Source organism: Talpa europaea (genome assembly GCF_964194135.1).
Source record: "Talpa europaea genome assembly, chromosome: 14".
In the NCBI taxonomy this organism is placed as follows: Eukaryota; Metazoa; Chordata; class Mammalia; order Eulipotyphla; family Talpidae; genus Talpa; species Talpa europaea.
The window spans coordinates 11,968,219-11,989,451 of NC_140082.1; the positions used below are offsets into that span (position 1 = coordinate 11,968,219).

Consider the following 21,233-nt stretch of genomic DNA (forward strand, 5'->3'; position numbering starts at 1 on the left):
ATGCCGCAGAGCTCCCCCAGCGCCGCCGCCAGCGCCCCCGACATGGACAAGAGCAGCGGCTGCGGCGGCCCCTCCGCCTCCTCGGGCAGCAGCAAAGGGCAACAGCCGCCCCGCTCCGCCTCGGCGGGGCCGGCCGGCGAGTCTAAACCCAAGAGCGGTAAGGGGGGGCCCCCCCGGCCGGGCGGGGGGCGCGGAGCGGGGGCGGCAGCTGGGGAGGACGCTCGCGCCCCGGGGTCAGTCGGGGGCGCAGCTCTGCCTTCTGCAGTGGCTACTCGCCCCTCCCCTGGCTCCCCTTATTTACAGTGAGCACTTGGGGAGCGCTCGCCCGCGTGGTGTACGGGACTCCTTGGTGCTGCTGTTGTTTCCATTTTGCGGAGGAGGAAACTGAGGTTCAGGAAAAGGCAGGGCACCCGGCTGGTAGGTGCCTCCCAGCAAGCCGTGAACGTGGTTGTCTCATGCACGCGTCCACGCTGCTAACCCTGCTGAGATGCTCTGGTCTTTTCTGTGGAATTAGCACTGGATGGTGTTGATGTTTAAACGGGAGGGACGGCCCCTAGAACTTCACAGACGCAAATCTCATTTTTCATAAGGTGGCCCCAGAGCCATCCTGCTGTTGAAGGATACTCATCCTGGGAATGACTTTGTTCATCGTGAAGTGGGGGTTAAGAGCCAGACTCTGGAGTGAAGTGTTTTTAGGTGTGCCAGACCTGAGCGCCTGCATTTCCTTCCCTGTGGAGTTGGAGATAATAATTGAAATGAACTTAGGAAACAAATGAAAGAAGCTGAGGAGAGTACCTGATACTTACTGCACCAAATGCACATGCCTGTTTTCCTGTGTTAGGGCAGATTCTGTTTTTTGTGTGTCTTGCCTCGATATTGAGTTGTGACAGTCGTGATGATAGTAGCTGCCGTTTATTTAGAGTGCTCACCATGTACTAGGTACTAGGCTAGGCTTTCACCTCTTATCCATATCCCTGTGACTAACCAGTCCAGCAAGGTGGAATTGTTCATACCTCCAGAAGGAACACGCTTAGGAGCCAGGTGGTTAGGAGTTGGCAGAGTCTGGAGTTGAAAATTCCCAGCCTTCAAAGCCTGGGTACTAATGTCTGCTTTCTTACGTGTTGTGATTATATTAGCAGTAACAGGAAACTGTTTTTGGTGGAAGTGGGAATGTGTGGTAAAGAGGGGAACACTTGGACTTTGCAAATGTGGAGGTTCCGGTTGTTGAAAACTTTTTAAGACTTTTGAAGATTAAAAAATTGTAAGTCTGACCTGAAAATGGATGGAAAAAACAATTAACTGGAAGGCTGACTTGAGTTCAGAGTTGACCTGGCGGATGTAGCAAACTTGTTTACCTCTTGTGCCAAGCAGTATCACAGATGCTGCTTGTGGAACTCAGTTGGAGACAATTTGTCTTGATAATAAAAGAATGCTTTAAATAGGGACTAGTATGATCACTCTGGCTATGTCAGACAGTAGTATGTAGACTAATTTTGGGGTTTTGTATATGTGTGACTTTTATCATAGATCCCCTTAGAAAGGGTAGTCAGTCCTCTTGACCAGCGTTGGAACTGGTTTACAATGACTTGAATATTTCTTACTATAGATAAATAACTTTATTTTGTACTACAAGGTGTAAAGTTAAGGATTAGTTCTCTACCTATATAAATTCTCAATTAGTTTTTGTGGGACTCCTGTTTAAGCCACTAACATTGACTTTTGAGTCAGCTGCAATAAATGCCTTTTGTTTAATTTTTAGTGAGACTGTAGGTGAAAGTTTGAAACAACCCAAACAAAATAAAAGACTAAAGCATTTAAAGTGTTTTACCCATATTTTGTCTATGAATCTGTTGATTAGTGGAACTAAGATTACTGAACAGGATGATCAAGTATTCTGTTGTAATTTGACTAAAGCCAATATTTGTCGGTGTTAGCATTTCAAATAAACTTGTATAGAATAAATGCTAATTGTGGGATTCATTCTAGTCATTTCTGCTTTTTTTTAAAAAGCTACTTCTGTTTTTCTTTTTTAAAATAAAATACTATAAATTACTATTAACATTTATGTTGCCTATTGAAAGCTTCTGAGGAAGTAAGTAAAAACCCATATAGAGGACTTTTTCCTAGTTTTTTTTTTTTTTTTTTTTTTAATACGCAAGTGTGCCCTCTGGTAGCGTTCATTTTTTAATATGTTTCTTAGGAAGCTTAACCATGTTTGCCAGTGCCTACTTTACTGGCTAGTCGGATGTATATGCCCTTCGCAAAAAGGTAGATTTGTGGTATGCAATATATAGTTCTTCATTAACCATAATCCACTGTTTGCAATTAGGAACAAATTCAAAAACAAAGCAGGGGGAGATTAAAAATGGCTTAGGGAACTCTGATACTGGTTAATTTTAAAGGTTGAGCTGAAAGATAGCATATGCTGCCTAAGAAAGTTACAGCAGTGCTGCTACGACAAATACCACTCTGGGACCTCTTGCACAGTGGCTTTGCGCTAACAAAATACACGTAATTCCATAAAGTTTGGTAGTATTTCAAAAGAGAACTAAATACTTGACATACTTGATTATGCTGTAAACTATTGAAAGGCCTCTTGATTTTCAGAATAATGCCTTGAAGAACAGGAAGGATAAAGTGAAAAGACAGAACTTCCCTTTTGGTTATCAAAGTAACAAGAACAGGTGTTTTTTAATTTTTGGGCATTGAATTCCCTTTTCTTCCTTTCCCTACCTCATGTGGGGGAGGGGGAACCCTTTGGTTTTTATTCTTTGAAACATGTACAACGCAGATGGACACTTGCTTCCTAGCTACGGGATTAATATACTTGAATCTTTGTTCCTGCAAACTGACTTACTGACCTTCATGCACACAGGAAGTAGGTAAATTTGACTACTGGGATTTCTTTGATCTTTCTGGCCAGATTGGTGGCATACCAATTTCTTTGCCTTGACTAATACTTCAAACATTCACATACCATTCCTTTTCTTGGATATATTTGTACAGCTTTGTTCCAGTAGGGCACAGATGCAGCTCTAAGAGCATTGAACAGATATATCCCAGTGAAGTTTATATATAACTTGGTGAGTTAGGACTTCGGGAAAGTAGTTTAGAAAGAACAAAGACTATAAAAAGAGGGGAAAGAGGGCCTCCCTGGTGGCACAAGGGATTAAGTCTCAGCATTATGAAGCTATCTGCAGCCACTGCAGCACAGGTTCGATCCCTGGCTAGGGAGCTAACCCACATGGCACAGCAGACCTCTCCTCACTCACCCACTGCTCCCCTTAGCAGTGTATTTCAGTCATTCCGCCTGTTCTGCTCCCCACTCTGTCTCTGGTGAATCCTCTCACCCCCCTACCCAGACCTACACCCCACCTCTTGTAAGCATAAATAAAAAATCTTTTGTGGGGGGGCGGAGAGAGACTAGGCGGTTTATGGACCCTGGCCTAGAACCTCTTGCTCCATCACCCTGGGTGGGGGATGGTACTGCCGTGGAGGTTAAGGGAAGGTCAGGTATTATGAAGCAGTTATTTTGGGTTGGTAATTTGAAGTACTGTCTTGACACTCTTCTTGTTATTCCGGTACCAGAAGCCAGGTTACTAGTGGTAATCTCTTGTGAAGAATGATCCTGAGCTGTAAATGGACCCAGAGCTTTTGAAGGCTTTGAAAATTGAAGTGACTTGAAACCTTCAATAAAAACCACTTAGAGAAATTACAAGAATTTCAGAGCCTGTTGTCTGGAGTCCTTGTTTTTTATGGCTTTGTTGGAAGCCTAGTTGGTGCATTTGACAGGAATTACTTGAATTTATTAATAGTAGACTTTCAAATAATAGCAACTGTGTGCCAACCACTGTGGTAGGCATTTTGTAGACCTTTTCTTAGTCTTCATGATCCTGTGAGGAGGGAGGGTAAGGGACTACTAGGCTTAAATTACAGACAGAAACGCTTAGGGGTGTTGGATTGATATGTCCAAATGAATTCTAAGATGTCCTAGGAATATTTATAAAAACACTTTATGTAAACTCACTGGCACATTCATCATTCCTGATACCACCTTTTTCTTCCTTTCATCCAGAATTACTAATTTCAGCTGGATTCAATTTGTTGTCAGTTGATTCTGTAGTAAGGCCATATGTTGCCCCTCCGGAGGTGCTTGTCATCCACTCTGGACGATGGGTAAGCAACTTGCTTGTGATTACAGCATGAATCAGCAGCTGAACTTCCTGGCTGGTGTTCTGACCTCTAGACTGTGCCACCTGTTAGAACTAGAGCTAGAAGTGTTGGTAATGCCAAATTACTTAACTGAAAATTTTGTGGTCTTTAATATGGTAATGGGGGTACAAAACTAAGATAGGTTTCCTATTATCTGACAGAGGCTTTTCAATTAGGGAGTTGTGGAAAAACTGAGATGGTGGACTAAGTTTTCAAGTCTCTTTAATTGTTGATTCTGGGATCCTGAGTTCTGGATTTGAGCCATAAAACTAATGGTTTTGCCCATTTTGGAATGTGCCTTAGCAGTGGTAGTTTTTGGCAGTTTTCAGCTCTGGCTGTGCATGAGAATCTCCTGAAGACTTATTTTCCCTTAAAAATAAGGATGTGTGGATTCTCTAGAAAAACTCAGAGTTTCTTTAGGTCGAGGTCAGCTCTTGGCCGTGGCATCCATAGTTTCAAAGTTTCTGCAAGTTATTCTTTTGTGCAGCCAGGATTGAGAACTGCCACTCTGAAATTTAAAACTTTCAGCAGTGTTTCTTACAGGAATTTGACTTTGTCTAATTTCCAAGATAGAAAGTGGATCATCTCATTACTGTCATCTGCTGTCAGAGAAAGGACCACAACATTCTACCATGTTTTTCACTGTATATCCTGGCAAGTTGTCTATAAAACATTTAAAACATATTAGTCTGAACTTTATCTCTAGGTCCCAGGCCTGAGTGTACTTTCAATCTTTTGCTGCTTGTTGCCTCAGTCTAGAGATAAGAGCTAACCTCTCACTTTACACATCTGACTTCATACCCGTAGGTAAGTGGAAGACAAGATGAGAGGGAGTTGATTTTAGCAGCTAAAATCATGACTCCATATATGGTCTGTTGTAATCTGTTTTAGAAGTGAGCAGTTCATTGTCCATCAGAGAGCAATTCTGTAAGTATTATGAAACTGTTTCCTTGCCACTGTGGTAATAAGTGAAGAAATACAAGCAGCTCTAGATAAGTTCCAACTTTCTTTCTTGAGCCTTTGAAATGTAGAATCAGACTTCACCTAATTTTGTTCAAACCATTGTGAGCTTGTTTTGAAAACAACAGTCAGGGAAATGCAGGATCATCTGAAATAGCCCTGGATAATAAGTTTTGGCAAATGTGTGTTTTCTGTATATACCAGTCTTCTTCATGAGACCTTTTTTGTTCTCTTGATAAAGTTGGCTGGCCTTCTGTAGCCCTCTGAATTTTCTATTTGAGATTTTATTATAATTTCATGGGTAGAGGATAAAGTGAAATTTATATGAGATCTGAAGCTTCACTTTATAAATTACCACTGGTAGCATGTCTTACAGTGTTGCTAACTGAAATAGTTAAGTATAAGTCTAGTTTTTAAATTCTAGCTTCTGATTAAACCTTGGCCACTTTCCCTAACTGGAACTTAAAGGCAATCAGTGGAGTAAATCTAGTTTGGGTATGTTTTTATGACCCATCTGTTCTGTTTACATTGCAGCCATTTCTTAGCACTGTCAGCTTGACTCTCAAGTAGTGGTTTGGAGAGGATGGCATGTCTCTCGTTTATTTATCCCATATTGTTGACGAACCAGGTGTGAGATGGTTGCTTTCAAAATTTGGACTCTGGTTTATCAACTCACATTTCCTCTTCTCCAAAGATTTGCCTCACCTTGGATTTATTTAGCCTGTTGTAAAATAAACAGGTCATCTTGTCTAGAAATAATTTTTTCTAGGTATAAGTAACTTTAAAAATTGCCCTATAATAGGTATACAGAACAGTAATTTTGTGTATTTAACATTTTAGGAAGGAAAGCCTGAGCTCAGGAATCCCTTAATAGCTGGTGATTTCCTGGGTGCTGGGGTGATTCTGATTCTATATTTGGGTATAAGTGAACAGCTCCATTTTCCAAAGGTAATGGCCTGCTGTTTTGCCTTTCCAGATATGTTTCCATTATACGCTTTTAACAAACAAACTTAAACTGTATGTAGAGGGGCTGGGGGGTAATGGGCTGTAGTTCTGAGGCTCATGCTGAAGTCTTCTTGACATTTGTAAATTACTACCTCACCTTTCAATCCTCCAAGTGCATTTCTCCATTAAAGTCCACTAACGTCCATTCTAAGTTTTTGCTTCTGAAGCCATTAGAATGCAGACTTGACTTGGTCAGATTTCCATGTTGAAATAAGACAAGCTGGAGTGAGCGAAGAGAAAAGAAAAATCAATCTTTTGCTTAAAGACTAATTTGGGGGTCTCATTTACTTTATTTGTCTGGTTCTCGGGTAGCTTTTATTTTGCTTTTTCAAGTTTGAAATTTAAAATTTAAAGTTGATAAACTTTGGCACATGTTAAGTGTGTCTGGTCAGAGCTCTTTGTTCTCTTGGGGACAAAATAATTGATGCAGTTCAGTTCCCCAGTAGAAAAATAGGACAAAATATAAACAAGTTCTTATCCACAAAATACAAATGGTAAACAGACTGAAAAAGTAGTTATTGCTAGTAAAAAGAGAAGTTAAAACCTGAAACAAGTCATTTTTATCTTTGAATTCAGCAAAGTTGGTTCAGCTCAGTAGTATTAAAGAATGTAATGAACTAGACACTCTTATGGTGTTAGAATGTAAATAAATTGGTATACTGATTCTAGAAAGCAACTTGAGGATGTGTAAAAAGCTTTATTCTCGTGATTTGCTAATTATACTTCAGTTTGACATAGTCATACACATGGGCTCTGTATAAAGAAACTTCTAAAATATTATATTAAATCAGAGAAAAAAAACAATTAGGAGTCACTTAAGTGTTTAGTAAATAGGGGATTGGTTATGTTACATTATAAGTGGACAACAATGCAGCCATTAATCATGCTTTTGAAAACAAGGGATGCATAAAAACGTTCATAAGGTAACAGGTAAAAGACAGTGTATCTTGTACGTCTGTCATATGTAGCAGGTGCATAAATGGAGACTAAAAGTAAATACCATAGTTTGATAGCCTGTATGTAGGTCCTGGTAAATTTAAATTCTGGATTTCAGAATTAACATTGATTTTTATATCTTTTAATAAAGTATTTTTTCCCCATGAATGCTCATGTTGACCTAATGTTCTTAGGGCTCAACCTTTTTCAACTTAATACCTTTTCGGTTTTACCTCTAGAACATATCTAAATATTCCTTTGCTTTTATGCCTTCTAAAAACACAGTGTAATAGGACCAAGGTTAAGCTGTAACTGTATTGAATCTACTGTGCTAGAATTTAAAGAAGAATGTCTTTTGGGCCTCCCCGGTGGCTCAGCGGTTGAGCGCTGGGTTGCGAAGCTGCTGGCAGCCTCTGCAGCACAGGTTTGATCCCCGCCGGCCGCCGGGCGAGAGTCCCACATGGCACGCAGACCTCTCCTGCTGCCCGCTGCTCCCCTCAGCAGTGTATTTTGTCACTCTGCCTGTTCTGCTCTCTGCTCTGGCTCTGGTGAATTCTTGCACCCTCCTGCGTTTCTGACTGTACCCAGTGCTTGTATAAATAAATAAATCTTAAAAAAAAAATCACATTCCTTAAAAAAAATAGAAGAATGTCTTTTGTCCTGCCTCCAGAGAAAATACTTTTTCTTAATATGAATATAGGTTTTCCCTGTTATGTGAAAGTAGAATTTTTTATTTGGTTTGATTTGGTAGGGGTATGCTAAAACATTTTTCATATCAGTTAATGGTTATAGTGTTCCCAGAGCCAGAAAATAACCTACAAATCATACCAAATAGGAACATTCTACTTTTGGATAGGGTGGGAAACCTATAGGCTGTTTCTGCTTTGCCTGAATGGACTTTTACAAGAGCAGTGGTTGATCTCTGTAAAAATGGAAGATGTTGTGAACTGAGAAGCTGTGTGGTTTGATTTATAATGTATTTGTCCTGAGGGAGAGGCCCTTTAGGCTTCATCACTTAACCAAACCACTGTACTTTAAGATGTCTTGCCTAAACCTCAATTTTTTGGAGATTGTGGAAGAGCCCATTTACCCTTGTTTAAGCACATTTTGGGGGGTGGGGGGGAGAGTGGAGAGCAGTTGGCAGGTGTAGGTATTATTTCTTAATTCTTTTGCTTTTCCTTTCAGATGGAAAGAACTCAAGTGGATCCAAGCGTTGTAATCGCAAACGTGAACCTTCCTACCCCAAAAATGAAAATTTTAGCAACCAGTCCCGTCGCTCCAATTCACAGAAAAGCAAAACTTTTAACAAGATGCCTCCTCAAAGGGGCGGCGGCAGCAGCAAACTCTTTAGTTCTTCTTTTAATGGTGGAAGACGAGATGAGGTATGGAATGTAAGAATGTCTTTAGTACATAAGAAATATAAAGTCTGATTCTCCCCTCACTGGTTTATCAGTACTTGGGGAGAGGGAAGAAAAGTAGTTAACCAAAGTAATCTTGAGTAGTTGCTGTTTAACTGGGTTTAGAACTTTGCTTGCTTGCTTTTCTTGAAGGTTATGAAAATTTCCTTGGAGGAAAAAAGACATCATAATCTTGGATTATGAGAAATCACAGCAAACTTGGGATGCCTTGATTTGTTTAGTATTTTTTATTATCACTCATGCATTATGGTTCCCTATGAAATATTTTGATAGTAAATGACATTAATGACATTTACCCCATATATAGGATCTAGTAAAATGCTGTATCCTTAGTTCCAGGTATTCTGATTTTAGGAGTTCCTTAGATATCCTTCCATAAGTGCATAAAGACTCATGTACAAGAGAGTTGACTTGCAGTATTATTTGTGGTTAGCAAAATTTTAAGAAACAATTTGAAACTATCAGTAAGGGACTGGTTAAATTATCCTGCTTTTTATTTATTTTATCACAATAGGGGTTTGGTTTTTTAAAAAATATTTTATATAATTCTTAAGAATTATTTTATATAATTCTTAAGAATTATATAAAATTTTTGCATAATGTATGCATTTTCATTTTGGTTATCCTGCTCTTTAAATGTTCCATACTATGTAACTATTACAGAGCAAGACAGATTTAATGGATGTATTCATGGAATAATCCATTCATCCACTAAAAATTTATTCCTCACCTACCATGCACCACATACTGCTTAGGGTTTTGGAACATTATCTTTGTTCTTTAGGAGCTTATATTCTAGTTTGGGGGAGGGAGGGATAGTAAAAAAAAGTTACATAAAAAATAAAACCATTACATTTACCTCCAATGGTAAATATTTATTGAATTTTTAAAATGTGGACAGGGGAGGTAAATGAGTGGAGTAACAAGGTGTACAGTTTCAGAAGATGGCTAAGGAAAGATGCTCTGAGGAGTTTATTTTGAGTAGAGACCTGAATAAGGCAAGGAAACACACTATACAATTTTGAGGAGGAGTGTCAGAAGGAATAATAAGTGTAAGTGATCAGAGGCGGTAATGTTTTTGGTGTGTTTGAGGTAAAGCAAATAGGTTACCATGGGCGGAAAGAAGTAGGAAATGAAAGCAAAGAACACAGAAAAGAGACGTTCAGATGATGTGGGGCCTTTTGTTCAGACAGAAGGGAAACCATTTTGGGGGTTTAAAAAGAAGTGAGGTAATCTCACTTGGAGTTTTAAGGGGAAGAATTAAAGCAGGGAACTAGCTAGGATGCTATTGAGATATTCTGATGAGAGTGATGGGAGCTTTGAAATCGAGTGACAGTGAGGATAGGCAGTCAGATTTGGGTGACTATCTGAATGTTAGAGTCAGCAATATTTTCTAAAATAAATATAATTTTAAAGATTTATTTTATTTATACAAGAACCGGGGTACAGGCCAGATGTGTGGGAGGGTGAGAGGATTCACCAGAGACAGAGCAGGGAACAGAACAGGCAGACCAACTGAAGTACACTGCTGAGGGGAGCAGCGGGCAAGACAGGAGAGGTTTGCTGCACCATGTGGGTTGCTCCGTGGCAGGTGGGCATCAAACCAGCACTGCAGAGGCTGCAGACAGCTTCACAGCGCTGCACTCAACCATCTGCACCACCAGGGAGGCCCTATTTTCTAACATATTAACTGTGGGTTCTGAGCAGATACATGGATGACATATTGTTGGCATGAGGCCAATTCATATACCATTTGTGGAAATTGGGAAGATTTTAAAGAGGACACAATTTGGAAGGGAGAGGGAAGGAAAGGGGATTGAGATTAAGCATTTCATTTTGGAACTCTGCTACTTGTGTTGTGCCTGTTGGATCTCTTAAGCAGAGACAGACCATCACTGAGTTTGAAATTCTAGGAGGGACCGAAGCTAGAGAGCGCTCTGCATGTAGTTTGTGTTCACAACTACAGAACTAAGTGAGATAGATCATTAAGGAGCGATGTTGCAAAAGTGGAATCCCCTTGAGCCCCAAGTCAGGATTATAAGGAACTAGCAGAAGAAATAGCGGGAATGGTTATTGAGGGAAGAAGATTGCTGAAAGCCATTTAGAGAAAGTGGTCAGTTTTGTCTAGTGAGTGGTGCTTGTAGGCTGAGTAAGATCAGAAATGAAAGTTTGCCATGAGATTTGAAAATATGTTGCCCTTGAGCTGATTTGGTAAAGTGGTTATAGAAACCTGATTGGAATAGATTCAGAGAGAATCAGAGGATAGGAAAAAGAAACAGCAAGTATAGTACCTTCTGGGGCCTCCCTGGTGGCGCAAGTGGTTAAGTCTCAGCACTATGAAGCTATCTGCAGCCACTACAGCACAAGTTCAATCTGGCCAGGGAGGTGACCCACATTGTGCAGCAGACCTCTCCTGTCTCGCCCACTGCTCCCCTCAGCAGTGTATTTCAGTCAGTCTGCCTGTTCTGTTCCCCACTCTGTCTGTGGTGAATCCTCTCACCCCCTGCACCGGTGGCCTGTACCCCAGTTCTTGTATGCATAAATAAATCTTTAAAAAAAAATATCTTCTGGTGGGTTTGCTTTAAAGGGGAGAATAGAGGTCAGGCAGTGGCTTGAGGGGAGTATGAAGTCAAGAGAGTTTAAGATGAAAAATTACAGCATATCCCTGTTGATGAAATTGTCTTGGAAAGAGGGAAAAGTGATAGAGGAGGAAGGGGTGAATTGTTTAAACAGTGTCTGAGTTCCTGAGGAATTGGGATCTAAGGCACAAGTGGAGGAGTTGGCTTAGAAGGAGCTCTGCCAGTTCATCTGTAGCAATAAGACAGTAATGGTGGGAGGGTGTGGGAGTTCTTTTCTGGTTGTTAATTGTTTCAGTGAAATCTATGAGATAAGCTGAGAGGAGGCTTGGGAGCCTGAGGAATAAAGGAGTTGTCTGAGTGATTGGGAAAATTAATGGAGTAAAGAGGTATAAGAGAATTGTAGTATGACTGCCAGGCAGTGTAAGGATTTACTTTAGTGAGACCTTCAGTGTGATTTTGATTTTGTTTTTAACTGCTTTGGTGCTGGGATGGAATAGTTAAAGCATCGTTCCCCTGATTAATCAATTGGGAAGATCTTGCCAGGTATTACTGCCACAAAATCAAGGCAACGGACGATGGGATCTAAGCCACATAAAGAGAGAAAATTGAAGGAGTTGGATCACTTTTTTGCAAACCCAAGTGGATGTGGAGAATTTCTGAAGTCATACCAAAGGGGAACAAGCTGAGAATGGAGTGAGTTGGCTAATTGAAGATAGGGCACTTAAAAAATCAAAACAGTGAAAGGAGGTGCAGTTACTGCAAGCATGGTCTAGATTATAGAGCAATCCTGTCCAATGGAAACACAGACCACATAGATAATTAAAAATTTTTCTAATTGCCATATTAAAAAAGAAATAGGTGAGGGCCTCCCTGGTGGCGCAAGGGGTTAAGATGCAACCTATGAAGCTATCTGCAGCCTCTGCAGCATGAGTTCCATCCCCGGCCAGCCAAGGAGCAACCCACATGGCACAGCAGACCTCTCCTGACTTGCCCGCTGCTCCCCTCAGCAGTGTATTTCAGTAGATCTGCCTGTTCTGTTCCCAACTCTGTCTCTGGTGAATCCTCTCAACCCCCACACCTCTGGCCTGTACCCCAGTTCTTGTATGCATAAATAAATTAATTTAAAAAGAAATAGGTGAAATTAATTTTAATGTATTTAATACGGTAAATCTAAAATGTTATTTTGTTCTGTGGCACTGACCACATTTCAGCTGCTCAGTAGCCACAGCTCCATAGTTGCTGTTGTATCACTCAGCTGAATGTGGTATACCCATACAAATGGGTGGCTGAGTTAGGGTGAGGGCAAACTTATTGGAGGAGAGGAAGTAAAGGAACAGAGAAACTAGTGTATTGGGAGGATAATCAGGGATTAATGATGGCTAATGTTGGAGTGACATTGGGTTCAGATAATAGTGAAGACAGAATGTTGAAAACACGGGGGATTTTGTTGACTAAGCACAGGTCTCTTTGGTACTTTGGGGATGGAAGACTAGTGAAGGCATAGCAGAACCTTATGCAAGTAAAAGTCTAGGGAATGAGAGGTAAGGGATGACCTGAAACTCTTGGGCTTCCGCAATTATTTAGACAGTTGGGGGAGGTGGGGTGGACACGTGGAATGAGTTAAGATAAAAAGAAAATTGTCTAATTGTGGTATGCCACAAACACTGTTGGTGTTTGTTTATATATTTTTTTTTAAATTTTTTTTTGCATGTTTTTATTTATTTATTTGTTTGTTTGTTTTGTTTATACAAGCACTGGGTACAGTCAGAAGCGCGGGAGGGTGAGAGAATTCACCAGAGCCAGAGCGGGGAGCAGAGCAGGCAGAAGGACCGAAGTACACTGCTGAGGGGAGCAGCGGGCGGCAGGAGAGGTCTGCGTGCCATGTGGGACCCTCCCCCGGTGGCCAGGGAGCAGCCGGGGATCGAACCGGCGCCGCAGAGGCCGCGGGCAGCTTTGCAACCCAGCGCTCAACCGCTGCGCCACCGGGGAGGCCCCACTGTTGGTGTTTAATTGTAAAGGTCACATATTACACTTCTCTATGCATAAACTATCTTAGAAGATATTTTTCACTATATCCATTTTTTACTCATTAGAGGATTTATCACATGTGTGCAAGTGCTACTTACTAATCTCTGACTTTGACTAAACAGCAGAAGCCTTAAATTTGAATTTCCTTGGACCCAATCATTTATTGTACATTCAAAAGAGATGGGTGCCCAAATATTTGCACGAAGATCTATCTAAAAGTGTTTATTCCAGCACTATTTTGTTACAATGGAAAAGCTATGTATACGCTGTGTCCTACACTAAGCATTCTGACTGTTATACTAATATTTAGTGAAATGGCAAAGTGCTTATAACTCTTAAGTGGGAATGTGGCATTAACTTACATTAGATATCCATACTACTTCAGTTTGGTAATTCTAAGAAGACTGAAACAGACCTCAAGATGATTTATTCCATCTCTGTGTGCTGTGCTATTTCTCATGTGGTTTTGTGCCACTTTCTAAACTCTCTCTGAAGCTACTGATAGGGTTTATTTTGGGGCACAGTTAGTCTGCCTACATGTTCTAATTCTGTCAGTTTTAATTAACAATGAATAGCAGTGTGTGTCTTAGACACGAGGTCGCTGGCAGTATCCTGAAAGCCTGTGGCAGTTAGCAGCTGCTTGCAAACCGCCTCCAGAATATAGTTCCACAGAATCCCCTTACCCAGAAACAAATGAAAATATACGTAGCTTACAGGAATGAAGGTGTAGGAGTCCTGTGGATCTGTTGAAAATTAATGCAGTAAGTAAATCTTCCTGCTTCAAGAGAGCTAAGGAAATTGATGCTGAATTTTGTCATTTAAATTGTTTAATTGCTACTTAGGGCAGACTAAACAGTTTAAGTAATTGTATGTTAGACTCTTTTACCTCTCTCCACTCCCATCTAGATCTTGGGTTACTTTTCCATTTCCCCTTCCTCGGACAATTGTTGACTTTAAGCCTATATTTTATTTAATTAATATTTTTTAAGTCTCATAGAAAGAAGGCTTGTGCTGATTTCTGCTATAGATCATTGTCATCCTAATCTAAAATACTGTGATTCATTCTCCTTTTCTCTAGGTAGCAGAGGCTCAACGGGCAGAGTTCAGCCCTGCCCAGTTCTCTGGTCCTAAGAAGATCAACCTGAACCACTTGTTGAATTTCACTTTTGAACCCCGTGGCCAGGCAGGTCACTTTGAAGGCAGTGGACATGGCAGCTGGGGAAAAAGGAACAAGTGGGGGCATAAGCCTTTTAACAAGGAACTCTTTTTACAGGCCAAGTGAGTATGGTTACTCCTAGGAGAGAATGAAGTTGAGCCTTGCTGGGCAATTGCACTGAAAAGAGGCTTTTTTTTTTTTAAAGATTTATTTATTTATGCATACAAAAGCTAGGGTACAAGCCAGAAATGGGGGGGGAGGATTCACCAGAGACAGAGTGGGGAACAGAACAGACTGACTGAAATACACTGCTGAGGGGAGCAGTGGGCGAGACAGAAGAGGTCTGCTGCGCCATGTGGGTTTCTTGTTTCACAGTGCGGTGCTTAACCCCTTGCGCCACCAGGGAGGCCCAAAGGCCTTTTTTTTTTTTTTTTTTTTTTTTTTTTTAAACTACTATTTCTTAGGAGAGGGGCAGAAAGGGAGTTGATCTGGTCTCCTTTTCCTTTTGTCATGTGTTGAAATCCCATTTCCCAAGTGGATGCTATTGATGCTTAAAAGAAAATAATGCTTAAATAAATAATGAAATAATGCTAAAATTAGGTAATGCTTTAGTATCATGTTGAAGTAGCACAAGTGTTTGCTTTGAGATCTGATCTAGATTTGAATCTTGATTTGACCTTTTTCATTGGGCAAGTTAGCTAAACACTTTGAGATTCAGTTTTTTTATAAGGAGAAATTACTTAAAGGAGACTTGAATGATAAGTTGAAGTGCTTGACACACATTTGTTCAAATATTGATATTGTTTCCTTTTGTGTGGCATTAGTCACAATATAAGATTTGACCTTGGGTCTAGATTGAAATAATTCTGGTACTCAAATGATTTAATGGGAACAGTCTTTCTAGTGCTTTGAAGACTAGCTCTGTTGTGGGGTTTCTGGGATTGAGGGAGGAAATCTGGCTTCCTGCTGTGTGGAACCACAGTATGGGTTAATTTTAGTTGAAGGGAGGCAGCTTGACTACTTAGAAGCAGAAGAAATAAGAGTTCATGGATTTAAATCCTACCTGCTGGTTCTTTGGATTCCCTCCAGAGCCAAGACTCAGAACTGAGACTGGAGTCCTAGTTCAGTGCTTTACAAATCATGGCTGGTAGTGCGCCTACATTTGTTTTCTAAGAGTTGATGAATTTCTGCTGAGGGCTCATTGCTGGATTCTGGCAGCATGTCTTTTCTCTGTCATCTTCCCTATTTCTAGTTGCCAATTTGTGGTGTCTGAAGACCAAGACTACACAGCTCATTTTGCAGATCCTGATACCTTAGTCAACTGGGACTTTGTGGAACAAGTGGTAAGTAGCTAAGTGACAAGCTGTTAATGGGAGAGAGAACTAAAGGAAGGACTGTGTGACACTGCAGCTGTTGTCTGTGTTCACTGCTGTACCCTGTCCTGCATGGACTTACACTCGGCCTTTCCCAGAGATTAGTCCTGGTTTCTTCTGAACTGTAATTGCCACTGGCCTGCAGGATTAGGGAATTGGAGGGCTCTGATCTGAAGGTTTAAAAGTGGTATTGCTATTCACTACCTTCACTCTCCTAGGAAGTAGTAACCAGAGGAATATGTGAGGGATTCAGGTTAACCTCCTGAGCCAGGGTGGGCTCATTCTATGGATATTGCTTTATTGGTAACTTTTTGTAATTATCAAATTAGGCCTTAGCCTTGTGGTAGATGAATAGCCACAGAGCTGTACATTTGCCAGAACCCGTCCTGCTTTTCATTTCTGTTGAAATTATGACTATAGGTCTGTCCCCTTGATGTTTCTAGGGTACATGATGTAGATTATCTTTCAAAATGATAGTCCTCGAAATCTGGACTCCCATGAAAAGCCTTAAAATTATCTGAGAATGACATCAAAGGCCTGTGAAACTTAAGTTTTCTATGCATTGGGTCAAAATGAAAATCTCATTGATTTCTCCACTGGAAAGTAACAGAAAATTACTTATAGCCCCTTTTTATATTTTTATGTATGCATAAATGTAAATTCTTTTTTTTTTGAAAATGGGATCAGACCGTGATGTCTATCATTTTTTCACCTTGGAAGTGGAATCTCCCAAATACTGCTGCCTGTAGTTGTTTCATTATATTACAGCCATTACCATGGTTCCCTTAACTATAAGTGCTATCATATATATGCACCTGCATAGTTGAGCAATTTTAATGAATATGTGTTGAGTAGAGATGTACAGGGATGAGAATGGGAAGCAGAGACTTTAATTTTGAAAGTCCTTGGTCAGTTCTAAAAGCAGTGAAACTTATGGCAGCCTTTTGTTTCAGCGTATTTGTAGCCATGAAGTGCCATCTTGCCCGATATGCCTATATCCACCTACTGCAGCCAAGATTACTCGCTGTGGACACATCTTCTGTTGGGCATGCATCCTGCACTATCTTTCACTGAGTGAGAAGACATGGAGTAAATGTCCCATCTGTTACAGTTCTGTGCATAAGAAGGATCTCAAGAGGTAAGCTTTAGAAATTTATTAGATTAGACCCTAGTTTTTTTCAGTCCTTGCCCTGCTACATCTAAATGTCCATGTTACAGTGTTGTTGCCACAGAGTCACGTCAGTATGTTGTTGGTGATACCATTACGATGCAGCTGATGAAGAGGGAGAAAGGGGTGTTGGTGGCCTTGCCCAAATCCAAATGGATGAATGTAGACCATCCCATTCATCTAGGAGGTTAGTTCTATTAACTTTGGGGGCAAATAATCCTGGGCACACTCTTTAAGGCTACTGAATCTATCTTTTTTAGGGTCAGTAATTCAGCCTCAGGGCGAGCCAGTGCTAGGTATTCTGAGTCATAGGATGCCAGTAGGTGAGGGTATAGTTTACAGAGTGGTTTAACCCTTTGAAGTTTGGCATAGTTATATACATATGTAATTCATTTTAACAGGTTTTGTTTGAATAGTGTCTGTCACTGTGTCCGGTTTTGGGGAGTCCAGAAATGTTGGTCTAATGAGAGAGACAGACTGGTAGTCTTTGGATATATAGTGTGTGATAAGTAGAGGAAGTGCACACAAGGTGTTATTCCCTGTATTCCATGTGGAAATGAGCATTTGATTAAAGTGACATGAACTTCAATCTATCGCTGGGGAAAAGAGATTTCTCAGTAATTGGTATGGAAACAATCAATTCTTAGGGGGAAAAATAAAATTAGATGCCTGTTACATACCGTATGTGAAAATCAATTCCACATGAATTGAAAAACTAAATGTAGACAAAAACTTTAAACCTTTAAAAGAAGATATAATTCCCTTATAAATCCTCAAATTTTGAGTGGATAATTTTTGAAGCGGGTTGAAACCATAGATGCTATAAATAAAAATAATGATAAATTTGATTTTATAAGAATGAAAACTGACAAGATTGCTCAAAATCAATAGTTGATTAGTAAACTAGGGGAAGATTTTGCACATTTGAAATGAAAGATTATCGTTTAAAACATACGGATGTTTTATAAATTACATTCACAACCTAATGAAACAATGGGCTAAGCATGTTATAAAGCATTTCTCAGAAAAAGGAAATTAGAATAGCCTCCAGATATCTGAAGATTTTAGTTTACTGAGGAGTTAGACCAGTACAGACCATTATGCCTTTTAGATTATAGGAGGGCAAAAAAAAACATAGGTAAACTGGTCTTCCAGGGTTGAGGAAATTGAACCTTTTGTTCTTGGTGGGACTGTAAAATCAATACAGCCTTTTGGGATACTATTTGGTAGCATTTTTAGAAAGTACAACCTTTGATCCACAATTTATATTTATTTTTTAAAGATTTATTCATTTGTGCATATAAGAGCTGGGATGCAGGCTCGAGTTGCAAGGGTGAGAGGCTTCACCAGAGACAGGGTGGGGAGCAGAACAGACAGATCCACTGAAACAGACAAGACAGGAGAGGTCTGCTGCGCCATGTGTGTAGCTCACTGGCCGGTTGGGGATTTAACTGGTGCTGCAGAGGCTGCGAATAGCTTCATGGTGCTGTGCTTAACCCCTTGCACCACCAGGGAGGCCTCAATTTATATTTAAATATCATAAATCATTTTTACCAAGGGAGGTTATGTGAGAACTTTTTTGGTTGCAATATGTTACATTGTTAACAATGACAACGGTCACTAACCTAAATGTTCCACAAGGCACTTACTAAGTAGTGTAGAGCAGGCACAGAAGGTAAAAATGTAATAGACTATATCACATTTTGGAATATTTTAAGACTTTGAATCAAAAAGAAACTGCAGTGTAAATTTATCTTTTATGAAAACAACTTTTTTATAAACAGGTATAGGAGAAGACTTGAGTCTTATATTTTTGTGATCTTGCTGACTTTCTTGTAGATGAACAGCACAGCCAATATTCCAAGTTGCTGCTGGCTTCTAAGGAACAGGTGCTGCACCGGGTGGTTCAGGAAGAGAAGGTAGCACTAGAGCGGCAGCTGGCAGAGGAGAAGCACACTCCTGAGTCCTGCTTTATTGAGGCTGCGATCCAGGAGCTCAAGGTGAGATGATGGTGGGAACAGGTCAGAATGGGGGCGGGTGGGGGGGAAGTTACTTCAGCCCTGTCTTGAAGATATTAAGCAGGAAATGGGTAAAAAAAAAGCCAATTTGTTTTGGGTTTTGTTTGGTGATTAGAGGGGAGGCCTGAACTAGGTCTTTCTGGAGCTGAAAGGAGCAAGCCAAAATGATTTTATAACTAATTGTAACCCTGAGGGTTGTTTTTTTTTTTTTTAAGATAAGTTATATCTTTAGTTGAGGTGGGTTTTTTTTTTTTTTTAATTTTTTTAGAAAAACCCTTGGATTTATTTTTAGAGATAACAAGACATTGTCAAAATATGACCTGTTTAGTGGACCAGCAAGACAGAAAGAATTACCTAAATATAGAATTTCCTGTGTCCTGTATCTTCTACACGGGTTAATTCTTAAGTTTTGACTGGCACCAGTATCACTGGTTGTTGAGAGATTGATTCAGTAGGTCTGGGCTCAGTTTTGTCTGATAATTTTCATTACATGTTCCAGGACGTTTTTGTTTTTTGTTTTTTTTTTGTTTTTTTTTAAATTTATTTATTTATTTATACAAGCACTGGGTACAGTCAGAAGCGCGGGAGGGTGAGAGAATTCTTCAGAGCTAGAGCGGGGAGCAGAGCAGGCAGGACCGAAGTACACTGCTGAGGGGAGCAGCGGGCGGCAGGAGAGGTCTATGCGCCATGTGGGACCCTCCTCCGGTGGCCGGGGAGCAGCCAGGGATTGAACCGGTGCTACAGAGGCTGCAGGCAGCTTCGCAACCCAGCGCTCAACCGCTGCGCCACCGGGGAGGCCCTTGTGTTCCAGGACGATTCTAATGCTGTTCATCCCCAGATTGTTTTGAGAATCACTGGTCTATATTAGAACAATGAAAATCCTCTTTATTGAATGGGTTAGCATGTGACAGACCCTGTGCTAAAGTAATGTATTACATTTTTCTCACTTATGTAGTCAGCCTGGTTTGATAGTTACAGCCGTCCTCTCAGATGAGGAAAAGGGATCATGGATTAGGCAGTTTGCTGTAGGACACATGAGGTGGAGCTGGTATTTGAATCTGTGTCTCTGACTCTTTAGGCAGGTTGTATGTATTTAATTTTTGTTTCTACATTGCAGAATATTTGTTCAAATGTATTTCAGGTAGAAGAAAAGCTAACTAAAAGTAGAGCTGTCCAAGTTGAGGTAGGAGGTTGGTCAAATCCCTACTTCCTGCCCTGAGGCTCTCTCTCAGCATGATTTGTGAAAACCAGAAAACTGAAGACTAGTTCTGTGTTCTAGATTTATGTTCAGGAAGCTTTTGTATAGTGTTTTTTTGTTATTATAAGATGATAAGCACAGGCTGTCTTTCTATTTGCGTATTAGATGCTTTTTTGCTTTCTTTAAAAATCAAGGATTTTAAGTATTTAACTTCCCGCTTGGGTCTTGTTTTCTTTTAATGTTTGCTCCTATTGAGAGAGGCCCTTGTAAACTCTTGACCTTCAAAATAAATGTTTCTGGAAACTTAGTTTTCTCTGGTCTTCTCTTTGGTGGTTTAGACTCGGGAGGAGACTCTGTCAGGATTGGCTGAAAGCAAAGGGGAGGTTACTGGTGTCGTGGCTGCTCTGGAACAACTGGTGCTGATGGCTCCCTTGTCTAAGGAGTCCGTTTTCCAACCCAGGAAGGTTAGTGTGTCCCTGTTACAGACCAATGGCTGCCATTCTTCAAATGCTGCTGTTGAGTTGGTAGGCACTGTTGTGTGTTGAAATTTCATGGGATAAGAGGGAACTATGAGTATTATCTGTGTGCTTTTTAGTTCTTTCCCAGGGATGTTAAATTAGTAAATGTCACCTCTAGGATAAATATCCAGACAGCTAGGTTCCTGTGCCTACCTTTGGCATGTTACTTTCTGTTGACCTAGAATTTATTCCAACAGGATGTGCTAGAGTATATGTCGGCTTTTGATGAAGAAACCACCGAGGTTTGTTCTCTGGGCTCTCCTCGTCCTCTTGCTCTCCCTCTGGTAGAGGAAGAGGAAGCAATGCTTGAACCAGAACCCGAGGGCTCGTCAGAGGCCTGTGATGACTTGGAGTTAGCAGATGACAATCTTGGAGAGGGGACCATCTGTACTGAGTCCATCCAGCAAGAGCCCATCCCCAAGCCAGGCTTCACATACCTGAGCAGCTCTCCTTGCTATTACTTTTACCAAGGTGAGGGTCCCCGAGGAGGGATGGGTTGCCTGCTGCAGAGATATTTCAGAGAGATGCTATGATGCTCTCATCAGAAGGAGGTATCACCATAGATCCTGGGTGCTTGGATCTATCATGTCTTTGGCTTGGGTGGGAGAGGCAGGCCTAGCTATAAAGAGGGCCCTGTATTGAGGACTGGCCTGGACTATTGGGT

General features: G+C 40.7%; 1 protein-coding gene across 3 annotated transcripts in view; it reads left to right on the forward strand.

Annotated features, from left to right (window-relative positions):
* Positions 1 to 21,233, forward strand: part of RNF10 (ring finger protein 10) — a gene marked incomplete at its 5' end in the record, with an annotated part of 32,819 nt that continues 11,586 nt past the window's right edge. Inside the window, 9 exons of one of the 3 annotated variants that reach the window (XM_084253612.1) lie at positions 1 to 157; positions 8,299 to 8,495; positions 14,217 to 14,416; positions 15,547 to 15,637; positions 16,621 to 16,805; positions 16,886 to 17,022; positions 18,675 to 18,835; positions 20,390 to 20,521; positions 20,767 to 21,040. In XM_084253612.1, coding sequence (XP_084109738.1) covers positions 1 to 157; positions 8,299 to 8,495; positions 14,217 to 14,416; positions 15,547 to 15,637; positions 16,621 to 16,805; positions 16,886 to 17,022; positions 18,675 to 18,835; positions 20,390 to 20,521; positions 20,767 to 21,040 — 1,534 coding nt within the window. Of the gene's footprint in view, positions 158 to 8,298; positions 8,496 to 14,216; positions 14,417 to 15,546; positions 15,638 to 16,620; positions 16,806 to 16,885; positions 17,023 to 18,674; positions 18,836 to 20,389; positions 20,522 to 20,751; positions 21,041 to 21,233 lie in introns of all 3 variants that reach the window. The other 2 variants (XM_084253611.1, XM_084253613.1) reach the window with 2 other exon arrangements.